The 12,991-nt window shown below is 34.8% G+C and overlaps 2 protein-coding genes across 3 annotated transcripts; both read left to right on the forward strand.

Moving 5' to 3' along the window:
- Positions 1–241: 241 nt before the first annotated feature.
- On the forward strand, positions 242–5,510 carry LOC107727795 (protein transport protein sec31-like). Of its 2 annotated transcripts, none has more exons than XM_016537788.1 (5): positions 242–389; positions 1,249–1,551; positions 2,999–3,308; positions 3,392–3,573; positions 5,324–5,510. In XM_016537788.1, the coding sequence occupies exons 1-5, from the start codon at positions 294–296 to the stop codon at positions 5,474–5,476; spliced, it is 1,044 nt and encodes a 347-aa protein (XP_016393274.1). In that variant the 5' UTR covers positions 242–293; the 3' UTR covers positions 5,477–5,510. The 2 variants fall into 2 exon arrangements, with proteins under 2 accessions (XP_016393274.1, XP_016393281.1); XM_016537795.1 differs by having other exon boundaries at positions 2,999–3,271; positions 3,355–3,573.
- Positions 5,511–6,155: 645 nt separating this feature from the next.
- Positions 6,156–12,865, forward strand: LOC107727886 (uncharacterized protein C5orf42-like). The gene is made up of 10 exons (XM_016537928.1): positions 6,156–6,170; positions 6,206–6,254; positions 7,245–7,373; positions 7,445–7,516; positions 8,631–8,746; positions 8,847–9,024; positions 9,283–9,503; positions 10,772–10,853; positions 10,938–11,066; positions 12,822–12,865. Exons 1-10 carry the CDS (start codon positions 6,156–6,158, stop codon positions 12,863–12,865), a joined length of 1,035 nt encoding a protein of 344 aa, XP_016393414.1.
- Positions 12,866–12,991: the final 126 nt, after the last annotated feature.

Below are 12,991 nucleotides of genomic sequence, written 5' to 3' on the forward strand. Positions count from 1 at the left end.
CGGAGCTCTTAATTTTGAACTCTCAAAGTGCACTAGATAGAATAATTTAACTTTAAAATCTACACAGTAATTTTTTCCCCAATTCTTCATTTGCCTTTTTTTCTTTTCAAATATCGCAATAAATATCATATTGTGGACTTCATATCGCAATAATATCGTATCGTGAGATTCTGATATATCGTTGCATCCCTACTCTCAGCGTGATTCTCTGAAAGCATCTGTGCTGCTTTCCTTTCAGACCTGAGCTCTCAGCTTCAGTCGGCGTTCAGCGGACAGACGCAGCGTCATTACCCATGAGACCCGGCGCTGAAGCACCTCTCAGTGAACCCCAAACACAGACAGACCCCGTCAGACAGCTGCTCCAGGACGAGCTCTTCAGACTTGTGCAGGTGCGTCTGAGCCTCTTCATCACATCCCTGTTTAATAAACACATGCAGGACTCTGAAACTATGGAGGACAGTTTTGAGTATTTTATGTTAAATGCATCAATCTGCTGCACTTTGAGAGACCCATCCGTCACATTTGTAGTGTTCAAATTGACGGTAAAAGTGGACTCAGACGTCTCTTTCTTTGTGATATACATTCACAATATAGTACTAATACAAATAATAACATATTACTTTTTTAATACAACTGCACTGTAAAATAAATTTAAAAAAGTAAATATTTCATAATACTTTACAGTAGGAAAATAATAATACTTTGTTCTTAATTTCTAATTTTGTTGGAAAACGTCAGTCTCTGTGAAAAAATGGTTTACAAACACGTCTCATTATAAATTTAGTGACACACTGTACTCATCTTTTTTTTTTTTCACAAAATAATGCCAAAGCATCTGTTCATCAATAATTAATCTCTCTCTCTCTCTCTCTATTCAATTCAATTCTCTCTCTTTCTCTCTCTCTCTCTCGCTCTCTCAATTTTCAATTCAATTTCAATTTAAGAGTGCTTTATTGACATGACAAAAATTATACATTTGTATTGCCAAAGCAATTGCAGCTGGACTGCTTACAAATAGTGCACATATGTATTAACAGAATAAAAGAGTTGTTTGTTTGACATCAATCATTAGCACAAAAAACAACACTGGAGATGTTTTATCTAATTGTGATAAATGGTTCATTATGTAACTGGCGGGACAGATTAAATCTTTTTGGGCCGCCAGAGTCCAGAGAATTAATAGGAAACACTGATATGAATGATTCAGTGCCCAAACATTTACAGTTTCCTGTTTTCCTTCTGTTTCAGCTGCAGCAGATCAACTTCATGAGTCTCATGCAGGTTGTTGGAGCGTCTTTCTCAAACCTGCCGCTGTCTCGAGCCAGCGTGCTTCAGTCCACTGCGATACCTGCACAGCGCCAGTCTCAGCCCGTCTCTCTTACCCAGAATGCCCAGCACACTGTGTGTGATGAGACCAGCCTCCCAACACGAGCCACCGGACCGGAAAGGGTTAACAACACCCAGGATTTATGTCCTGTGAATGTGAATTCTGGATCTGATCTGAATCCACGTAATGAGAGGGAACAGAGAAACCCAACCCGCAAACCTCCGGTAATATTAGTAATTATAAAAATAATATTGGTGTTATGTTAGTATTAATTACTTGGTAAAAATGGTATTTATTAATATTTTTGAATGTTAATTTTCTATTTTCATATTTTATTTCGTTTTATTTGAATTTATTTTTTATAGTTTTCATTTTAATTTTAGTTTGTTTTAGTGAGTTTGTTACGTGCTTTTGGCATTTAAAATTTTTTTTTTTTTAATATTTCTAATTATATTTATTTTTTATTAAGTTTTTTTACGTTTCATACATTTATATTAGACTTTGTTTCAGCTTTATTTCAGACTTTATTTCAGCTTTGTTTCAACTAACGAAAATTATTTGTAATAGTTATGTATCTATTTTACAAATGAATGTATTTTGGACATATAAGCTATAAGAATATATACTCAAAATTCACAAAAATATTTGAAAACAGAAAATGTGCATTATCTAATGAGAAAGCTGTTCGTACATTTTGAAACTACCTTTTAAAACTATTTAAATGGTATTAAAATGCTTATTTTACTTTTTTATGACCTTTTAACTTTGTACTCCATTTACTTTAATTTTAATTTTTTAAATGAACTTTTAATAACCAATCAAAAGAATAGGAATTGTTGGTAGATGCCAATAATAAAAAAAAAAAATCTAATTGATTAACAAAAATAATCTATTTATCAATATTTTTGTATTCACTGATCATATATTTATTAATAATAATATATAATAAATTATGTATTCATCAATATCATTTATTTAATAATAATAATAACAACTACTTAACTATTTATTTAAATATTAAATATATTTTTTATGTAATAATACTTATGTGTCATATTTATTTATATTTATCAATAATAATAAATTATTATTTATCATTAATGATTATTTGCTATTATTTGTCAGTATTTATCAATATATTATTTTAAAATGTATGTATTTATTGATTGAATATTTATTTATTTGCAAGTAGTCCTATCATAAGCAGGAAATTGTACACTTAGCCATATGTGACCCTGGACCACAAAACCAGTCATAAGGGTCAAATTTTCTAAACTGAGATGTATACATCATCTAGAAGCTGAATAAATAAGCTCTCCATTGATGTATGGTTTGTTAGGATCGGACAATATTTGGTCGAGATACAACTATTTGAAAATCTGGAATCTGAGGGTGCAAAAAAATCTAAATATTGAGAAAATCATCTTTAAAGTTGTCCAAATGAAGTTCTTAGCAATGCATATTACTAATCAAACATTAAGTTTTGATATATTTACGGTAGGAAATTTACTAAATATCTTCATGGAACATGATCTTTACTTAATATCCTAATGATTTTTGTCATAAAAGAAAAATCTATAATTTTGACCCATACAATGTATTGTTGGCTATTGCTACAAATATACCCCAGCGACTATGTAATGACTGATATTAGAGTTGAATCTCTCACAGGAAGTCCAGCAGTTGAGCATCCGCTCAGACTGGCCGGAGGACGGCAGGAGTTTGATCCCGACGTCTCGGGGGCTTCTGAGCACCGCTGATAATCAGACGTCTCTGCCGGCGTCCTCTGAAGCTCCAGTGACACACGGACTCAGACTCCTGCAGCTGCCTCCTCCTCCCGCTCCTCCAGACCTCACTTCATCTCATGCAAACCTCCCCCCCGCTCAGTCTGACCCCCACTGTGTCCGGAGAGCAGCGTCAGCATCCGCGGCTCCTCCGTCTCTCCTTCAGACGCGCCGCTGTAGCGCTCCGATGAGTCGAGGAGTGTCCGGAGAGCAGCGTCAGCATCCGCGGCTCCTCCGCCTCTCCTTCAGACGCGCCGCTGTAGCGCTCCGATGAGTCGAGGAGCTCAGGGAGCGCTGCGTTTGCCTCCTGCTCCTGCTCTTCCTCTGCTGCGCTTTCACCCAGATACCCAGCGGCCCGTGACGCTGCCTCACATCCCACAATCCACCACGGCAAAACAGCCCAGTCTAGACCACTATCCCAGAATTCAGCTGCTGCACAGAGAGCCGGATCCACCCGCCGCTGTGAGTCGCCATTTACACCAACAACATTAGATTAACTAATTAGATTATGGAAATACTTTTGCTATAATAGTTTGATTGCATCATATAATAATTGCTGTTAATAGTGTTCATCGTCTGTTTGATTACGTCTTTAATTGATTTTTACAGGGGTTAAAGTTTTCAGTTCATAAAGACAGTCACTTGCTTCATTCCTGAATGAATCAGCCGTTCGAACGAATCAATTGAATGAATGATTCAGTGATCAAATCAGTGACTTGCCGCCACCTGCTGGCGGATTTAGTTTCATTTTTAGTGTATGATTTCAGATATTTAAATCATTTAATATTTCTGTATTTAAAATGTTATATTTAAAACATTAAACATTGAATACAGAAATATTAAATAATTTAAATAACTGAAATTATACGCTAAAAATGAAACTAAATCCGCCAGCAGGTGGCGGCAAGTCACTGATTTGATCACTGAATCATTCATTCAATTGATTCGTTCGAACGGCTGATTCATTCAGGAATGAAGCAAGTGACTCTCTTTATGAACTGAAAACTTTAATCCCTGTTTTTAACAGCCATATGTACATTAACTGGCAGTCATCACTGATAAGCTACTAATAAATATATTGTAGAAACTTAGTTTTCTGTAAAGTTGCTTTGCAACGATTTGTATCGTGAAAAGCGCTATACAAATAAACTTTAAATACTTTACTATTTACTCTGAGCAGTAATCACATTTACTCATAACTTTTATATTTAATTTTATAACTTTGTATAATAGTTGAATATGTTGTAATTATATTTTTAGTATAACTGAATATAATAGTAATAATAATGATGGTAATAATAATTTTTAATAATATTTACTAAATAATTTATTAAATAATATTTATTTACTCAGCAGTAATGAATATTAATTTACTCATCACAATACTTTTAATTTTGTATAATATATTTCATACATTTTTATATTATATATTTTATGAACATTTTATCAATAAAAATATAATTTCTTTTTTATTTTTCCTTTTTTACTCAGAGCAGTAAACACATCTTCATGACTTTACTTATAATTAATTTTTTAATCATAATTTTAGATAATAGAATATTTAATTTAATTTATAATGAAATAATTCTAAATAACATTTTTTTTACTATTTACTCCGAGCAGTAATCACATTTACTTATCACTTTATTAATAATTAATTTATTCATAGTTTATATAATAATTAAATATTTTAGAATAATATTTTTATTTAAAATATATTATAATAATTTTCAAAAATGCAAAATATAGTTTTTTTTTCTTTTTTTTTTTCGATTCACTCAAACACCAGACTGTTCTTTCCATTCTTTATTTAAGGTTAAATGTATCCTTATAAATATATATATGATTTCAAAAACACTTTAACACATAATATAAAAATAGGAATATCAATAATAGTGTGATTAAACATTAAATTATTAGTTTTCATCTAAAAACACTATATAGATACATGTTCCTTTTGAAAAATGTTCTTTTTGACTCGACAATAAGACAACAAACAACTGCAGCTGAAGTTTTTGCTGATTTAGTAGCATAACAGGCATAATTACACTTCACTGTATTATTCATATCTATAAGTGTGACACATTCAGTGATATGAGTCTGCATTAATCTGCGCACTTGGTTAGTGATTGTCAGCAGAAGAGCTGTGATGCACGTGAGATTTTGATCAAACCACATTGATTTTGTGGTGCGTTCATGTGTGTTTGTGCAGGTTCAGCGCTTCAGCACGGCTCCGGTACGAACAGCTCGTCTCATCCCGCTGCAGGAGCTGTTGAGGTGGGCCACTGAGACCAAACTACAGCTCTTAAAGACCGACCCTGTCCCGGAGAACAACAGCACAAGCAGCCCATCCATCAAGAGGTGACGCGGCTGCAAACCACACACCTGACCGCATGCAGACCATGTGACCCTGGACCACAAAACCAGTCATAAGGGTCCATTTGACATCATCTGAAAGCTGAATAAATAAGCTCTCCATTGATGCATGCTTTGTTAGGATAGGACAATTGCTGTTGAACACTTTGGAATACAGACCTAAGGTTGGTCTCTTTTTTTTAAGAAGAAAATCAGCAGATTATTGCAAAAGTGGAATTTTTTCAAAAAATTAAAGTATCGAAAAGTTATAGACGTTTAAATTTACTGTAAAGAAAATGCGCTATACTAATTTTATTTTATTTTATATATACTAAATATCACGTTATTGGGGTCGCTTCAACCCGCGGACATGAACAACAACCCGCGGAAACAGTGTTAAGTAGCCCAATTCCGCGGACTTGGCAACACTGCTTATGAACCGACCGCACTATAGCGTTTCCTTGGTTACCGCTGTAAAAAAGCAGAGCTGCGCTTTATACGGAGAAGAGAATGCCATTGCCATCGAAACTTTTCTCAAGACAGTTCCCTTCAGTGATACATTAATATAACCCCAGAAATGTAATGCATTTTTGTACTTATTTTACTGTTTTTTTTCGGGATCTACTGGGACAGTGATAAGATCTACCAGTCGATCGCGATCCACGGGTTGGCGACCACTGCTTTAAGTCATGTACAGTATAATAGCAAAGTCGATCCTCTTGTCTTTTGTTGTGTTCAGCCTGCAGAAGATGTGCCAGATCAGAACGACGGTTACACCTTTCCTTTAGGTGAGAAATATGTGTCTGACAGTGCTAGTTTAGCCTTATTTATATTCCTTTGTAGTATTTCTTAATATTGTCAATCAGCTTTTAATTTGATCTTTTCAATTACATTTTTAATTTTAATTTGAGAAATTGCTTTTATATTTCTATTCAGTTTTAGTAATTTTAGTACTTCACCAATGTTTATATATATATATATTTTTTTATTTTATTTTATTTTTTTATTTAATTGCTCATTGTTTGTGTAAATCTGTGATATTTTGAGTTAATGATAATTTTTATATTTTCACTTTTAATACTAGTTTTACTAATTTAGTTTTTTGTCTTTTTTATTATTATTAATTTTATATTTCTGTTTAGCTTTAATTTGTTTTTAATTTTAGTAATTTTAGTACTTCAGATTAAATTTACTTTATTTTAGCAACATTTGTCATTTTCAATTAGGTTTTTATGTTCTTCATGTAATTTATATATTTTTAAAGCTTTATTTAAATTACCAAAAGTGGCTTTATTATTCATTCATTCATTCATTCTGTGAAATTATGCAAAATACTGTTTCATGGCCGGTAAAAATATTTATGGCCAGTAAATGTTTATACATGCTATTAGAAAATGTTGAATAAGTTCATTGTTTACTCTTACGTCTTATATATTTAATTGCTCATTGTTTGTGTAAGTGATATTTTGGATTAACTTTTATTTTTATATTTCATTTTAACATTAGTAATTTTATGTTCTGTAATTTTTATTAGTTTTAATTTTTAAAAACATTTCTATTTAGCTTTTTTTTTGTTTGTTTAGTTTAAGCTGCATTTCTAATTTTTAAGTTAGGGCTATTTTTTTACTAGTTATTTTTATGTAGTTTAAGCATTATTTCAGTTACCGAAAGCAGTTTTTACTAGTTTTAGTTAACAATATCAGCACTGCTTCCCAAACTCTGCCTGTCTTCCTCATGTTCTTCAGATGTAGATGAAATGTACTTGTCTTTCTGCTCAGGCTGCTTTGACTCTGAGTTGTCGGGACAGCGGTTGTTGGATAAGGCTTGCGTCACCTCGGCTGAGCTGCATGCCTTCGCCTCGACGCAGAAGAGAGCTCCTGAAATCCAGGACGCCTGTACAAACACTGGTATGTGGTCCGATCGCTGAGATCACACACTTTAACTTCACTGCTGTAACTTCTGCCTCTGTTTCCTCCAGAACCGTCTCGCCCCGTCACAGATGAAGCCGTTTCCATCCAGCTTCCTTCATCTCCCAGCATGCCATCTGCTCGTGAGTTCATGAGATGAATCTGGGTCCAAAATGAGCACTTGAGATGCGTCAAAATGAAAATCTAATTTTACTTTAGGCTAGTAAATACACTTTCAATAACATAACTTTTTTTAAACATTGTTGCATTAGAAAGTTTTTTTTTTCTATAAGCGTCGTAAGCAAATTAAATGAAAGAAATAAAGATGGTCTCTACTAAAGAAAAAAATCAGCGACAGAAAATTATGGACAAGAATGATAATTTAGCATAATTTCCCAGAAAAAATAAACATAAAAATCACACACACACACACACACACACACACACATATATATATATATATATATATATACATATATATACATATATATAGTTCATTTATTTTTGCTGGAAAATATTATGCAAAATATTATCATTAAAGAAAACTAAAATTAGGACTACAACAAATTCTATAACAGCAAAAAAAAATAATAATTCACAAATTTTCTTGTAATAAAATAGATGTTAACTAAAATATTATTTTAATTATTTAATTACAAATTGTTTATATATATATAAAAACTGAAACGGAAATAAAAATAAGAGCTATATAGACGTTAAAAAATAAAAATAATAAAAACAACAAATTTACTAAAACTTTAAATTTAAATGAAAATGGAACATGATAAACAAATAAAAATTAATAAATATTATAATATCAATGAAACTAAAATTAGGACTACAACAAATTCCATTAAAGCCAAAAAAAAAATATTTTGTTACTTGTAATTAAATAGATGTTAACTAAAATATAATTTTAATTATTTAATGAATTTTTTTTAATATTATTTAAATGTGAAGTACTGAAAAAACTGAAACTGAAATAAAAATAAGAGCTATATATACATTAAAAATGATAAAAACAACAAATTTACTAAAACTTTAAATTTAAATGAAAATAGAACATGATAAACAAATAAAAAATATTAATAAATACTATAATATCAATGATACTAAAATAACACTGATTCATACTATCGGATGATGCAAAAAAATCAGCGACCGAAAATCATGAAAAATATTTTGTGTCATTTACATTATCATGCAGCTCATTGTTTGTGTATGTCTTTGCTGTATGTCTGATGTGTTTCTCCACAGCTGGAGGAGGGCCGATAGATGTTGCTCCTGTCGTTCCTCCAGATGTTTTCTTGAATCTTCGCTACTCTAAGGAAACATCATTAGATCCGGAGAACAGAAGCCCTGCGGAGTCTGACGTAGATCTTGTAGGGAAACGCTGCAATAAAAACCATATTCGAATCTAATAATGCTCGAACGGTTTCAGACTGAGTTTGGATCGTCTCTCTGTTATTGTAGAGTCCAGAGGGACGACGGTTCATCAACGTGATCGATCTGACAGACGACTCTCTGCTTCAGAGTCTGCCCTCATCGGCTCAGCTCCACCTACTAGCGGCGTCTGTCGTAAACCCCGCCCACAAACCTGACTTAAGCCCCGCCCCTAACAACACTGAGAATCTGGCTGGAGGGAATCCAGGTACACAGTGCAGAGATTGGCAAATGGTTTTGACGATTGGTTAATGATTGAATGAATGACAAATTTCGAAAAATGTATCCTTATGACTGGTTTTGTGGTCCAGGGTCACATATGGTTAACGACCAGTGCAGATCTCAAAATGGTCAAATATCAGTCGACAGAAATATTACTCTGTTGTTAGTGATTGTAACAACCTGCCAGTCAGACCATTCTGAATCTAGTTCCCTATCTAAACTGACTGCTCTGGTCTTCCTGCAGGCCCCTCAGTAGTGTGCGTGTCTCCTGAAGCCGTTCTCGGTGGAGACCCCGTGACTCTGAGCGTCCTGACGGGTGTTAGGTTGCCTCCTCCACGCGCTCTGGACCGGATGCTGATGTCCAGGAGTCAGATCTCAGCGCGGCTCTCAGAGATGGATGCTCAGCTGCTCAGACTGCAGAGCATCGCCGATCACATGGACCGAGAGTTCGCCAGCACCAGACTGGTAAGACATGAAGCTGCTGATGAGCTGCATGATGGGAAACGCTCTGACTAGGGCTGCACGATAAGTTGCAATTAAATCGCAATCGCGATTAGGCAAACACCGTGTCCTAACTACACGCGATGCGACGCCGTGACACGCGATAAAATAAAACAATAAGCCCCGTGAAGCCGTGGTTTACAGTGTATTTATAACAGCTAAGGGGCGTTGTTAGGGACAACGCGAAGCGGAGTTAGCTGTTATAAATTTCAGCCAATCAGAATCAAGGACCGGAACTCTCCGTTTTATAAGGTATCTTTTCCATGTTAATCTGAGTTTTTGTCCTCACTAGCCACGATGGCGAAACGCCGAATTTAAAATTGATAAACGGTTTCTATTTCCGCGACGTCGCGGCTGGAACAACAACATGACAGTAGATAATCTCAGGTGATTATGTGCTTTATTCAAAGTTAAACGTGTCTAATATGAGTTTAAATACAGAGAGGCTCCGCCCACACACGCTTCTGATTAGCTGTGATATTTGATTGATTCTGTCACGTTTGGTGTGGACACCCAAATTGATTGTCGCTGGAATCTTGTCGCGCATCTGCGATTGTCATGCGCATCTTTCTGTGATCAGTAGTAAATCTCCATTCGAAGGCCAGAGGGCGCTATCGCGCAGAAGAAATCCGGGAAATCCCTATAGCGGCTGCTGAATAAACAGAAGATTTAACTGCTTTCATTGATTCAACATGACTAATAAACACACGACTACAACAATATATGGTTTATCTGAGTTTGTCTTATTATAATGTTTAATATGATAAAGTATATAATAATGCAATGCTTATAGAGAGGCTCCGCCCACACACGCTTCTGATTGGCTGTGATATTTGATTGATTTTGTCGCGTGTAGTTAGGACATGGTGAAAAGCTGCGACTGTCATGCGCATCTTTCTGTGACCAGTAGTAAATCTCCATTCGAAGGCCAGAGGGCGCTCTCGTGCAAAAGAAATCCAGGGAAGCCCTATAGCGGAAGCTGAATAAACAGAAGATTTAACTGCTTTCATTGATTCAACGTGACTAATAAACACACGACGTTCTGATGGAGCAGCATTTACTACACAGAGCCGTAGTTCACTAAGAAGCTACGCAAACAGCTTTCAGTGTCGTTTTCTTCGATTTCATAATCACACGATTATATCGTCTGCTATTCTTTTTTTTTTTTTCGGCGCATGACTATCGCATTCGATTAATCGTGCAGCCCTAACTCTGACTGTGCTCTGCTTCAGCTGGTGAACACTATTGAGACACAGAGTCCTTCAGTGATGGAGAAGAAACCTCAGTCCAGCTCTCTCAGAGTCATACAAGAAGGTGAGACGACTTCAGTAGCTTTATATAGAGAAGTATAGTAGAATAAACAAGGCCGCTGAACAGTTCTGCTGAATGTGTGAACAGTGAGGAGCTACTGTCCTTCACCGCATCGGTTTGGAGCGACGACCGACCCAGAGAGAGAAGATGAGGAGGTTTTGTCTTCTTCTGCATTGACCCGAAGTTCAGTCTATCACGAGCGCTTACCTCTGACAGGTACATGATCATCTCTCCACACATACGTGCTGCTTCAGACTAGTGGAAAGAAAGCATGCAAAATACACTTGGGGCTGTCAAAAAAAAAACATAGAATTTCGAATATTCGTCGAATTTAAAATAAAAATCCACATTTTAGGTGTGCGTCAAGCTGCCTTATCAGTGGCACACGAGATGCGATGACGATGTAGGGGTCATTGCATTTTAATTAGTTTTTTTAGCCTATCCAGTTGAACCCACTAGATGCGGCGCTGCTGAGCTGTTCATTCAAAATGTTGTTTACGTCAAAACTGAAACCAAAAAAAATTAGATGAGTAAAGAAAACGCAGTACTTGTTAAAAGAATCACCCCTTTATTTAAACATATGAACACAGGAAACCGCTGTTAACAGGTTAATGTAACGTTTCCCAGTCCATGACTAGTTAAATAATGGCAACTTACTGTCTGTATAATATTGAACATGGTTCTTCTGTGCGCTGCTTCTTCTTCTTGTTTGACAGGTGTCAGCGTTAATACACAATACTGCCCCCTGGGAGCTCAACTCTGGTACTGGTGCTGGAGTTGGCTATTTTGCAAGTCATGTTTTCATAAGTGTCCTGTTCATTTTAAATATTATGGTTATCGCCAATACCGGTATTTCATCACACCCTAAATTAACACAATGTCGATATTTCATGATTCGAATATCACAGTTATCGTCAATACCGGTATATCGTGACACCCCTATACAGTACATATCTTTTAAAGAGATTTTTCTCCACTTCTGTTGCACTTGTATAAATCAAACTAATCAATTTTATTCCTCTCTATATTCAAAAGGATTTTACTGAGGAGTTTGTTTATATCATTAGCCTGATTTTATTTTTGCAGTTTATCTACTTGTGTCTGAAGATTCAATTAAATGTAAATTTTTGTATTTTTATTTTTTTTAGCCCTCTGGTGCTGTTTGGTAATTTTTGTCTTATCTGAAAAATTTAAAGTTTTTTTTTTTTGACTTCTCCGGAATGGTATGAAACTTGATAAGGGATTTGGCACTTGCTAAGTGAACACGCATACAAAAATCATGGACATGAATGGTCAAAAATGACCACATTGGAAACGAATGGGAAGCGTTTGGTAGTGCGCCAGAACAAAATTTTACTGAAAGCTAATTTTTTGCGATATCAACCTCAAATTTGGAACACAACTTTAGATTTCTGGCTTTTTAAATTTAAAATTTTTTAAATAGTATTTTTGTGCATTCTTCATAATAATAAGCTCAAACTTCTGTAAACTTTTTTTTTTAAGTTTAACTTTTTAAACTTTTTTTCACTTCAGCAATAATCTGGAAAGTGTCTTCTTTAAAAAGAAGAAAAAAGCATTCAAGATTTATGACAGTTTAAGTTGGAAATATCATTTTTATGCTCAAAAAAGTGTTTGACAGGACAATGGATCTTAACTATTCCATTAATTTAGTACCATAAAATCCCCTAAAAATACAAAATGTTTAAATAAAAAAACATTATCCAACTAATATATAGTGCATTCATTTAATTGAAATAAAAAGTGCCATGTGAACGACACCGTTTCTTATAATCACACAGCATGCTTGTGCAGTTTTTAAAGTGCTTTATAAATAAATTTGAACTGAATTGTGTGCTCACTGCATGGCTTTGTGTATTAATCCAGTTTCAGATGCTCATGTTTACACTGATAGAGTCTGTCGAGTTGTAGGTTCCTCAGGTCCTCACTTTAACATGATCTGCTTGTTTTCAGTGAAACTGGAGCAGCGTGAGCGAGATACTGATCCTGGTGAGTGACCTGCATCTCTCACACACACACACACACACGCGCGCACACACACACACAAACACACTCACATATATACACACACACACTCACATATACACACACACACACACACACACACACACAGACACACACAC

This window comes from Sinocyclocheilus rhinocerous, unplaced genomic scaffold (assembly GCF_001515625.1).
Source record: "Sinocyclocheilus rhinocerous isolate Xijiao unplaced genomic scaffold, SAMN03320098_v1.1 scaffold42, whole genome shotgun sequence".
NCBI classification, from domain to species: domain Eukaryota; kingdom Metazoa; phylum Chordata; class Actinopteri; order Cypriniformes; family Cyprinidae; genus Sinocyclocheilus; species Sinocyclocheilus rhinocerous.

Excerpts from the sequence above, each read along its gene's own strand:
- LOC107727886 (XM_016537928.1), top strand. Across the intron at positions 6,255-7,244 it reads CGGTTACACCTTTCCTTTAG|GCTGCTTTGACTCTGAGTTG; the intron begins GTGAGAAATATG and ends CTTTCTGCTCAG. Across the intron at positions 9,025-9,282 it reads TCTGGCTGGAGGGAATCCAG|GCCCCTCAGTAGTGTGCGTG; the intron begins GTACACAGTGCA and ends GTCTTCCTGCAG.
- LOC107727795 (XM_016537788.1), top strand. The coding sequence starts at position 294 with ATGAGACCCGGCGCTGAAGCACCTCTCAGTGAACCCCAAACACAGACA. Across the intron at positions 390-1,248 it reads AGCTCTTCAGACTTGTGCAG|CTGCAGCAGATCAACTTCAT; the intron begins GTGCGTCTGAGC and ends CTTCTGTTTCAG. Across the intron at positions 1,552-2,998 it reads ACCCAACCCGCAAACCTCCG|GAAGTCCAGCAGTTGAGCAT; the intron begins GTAATATTAGTA and ends AATCTCTCACAG.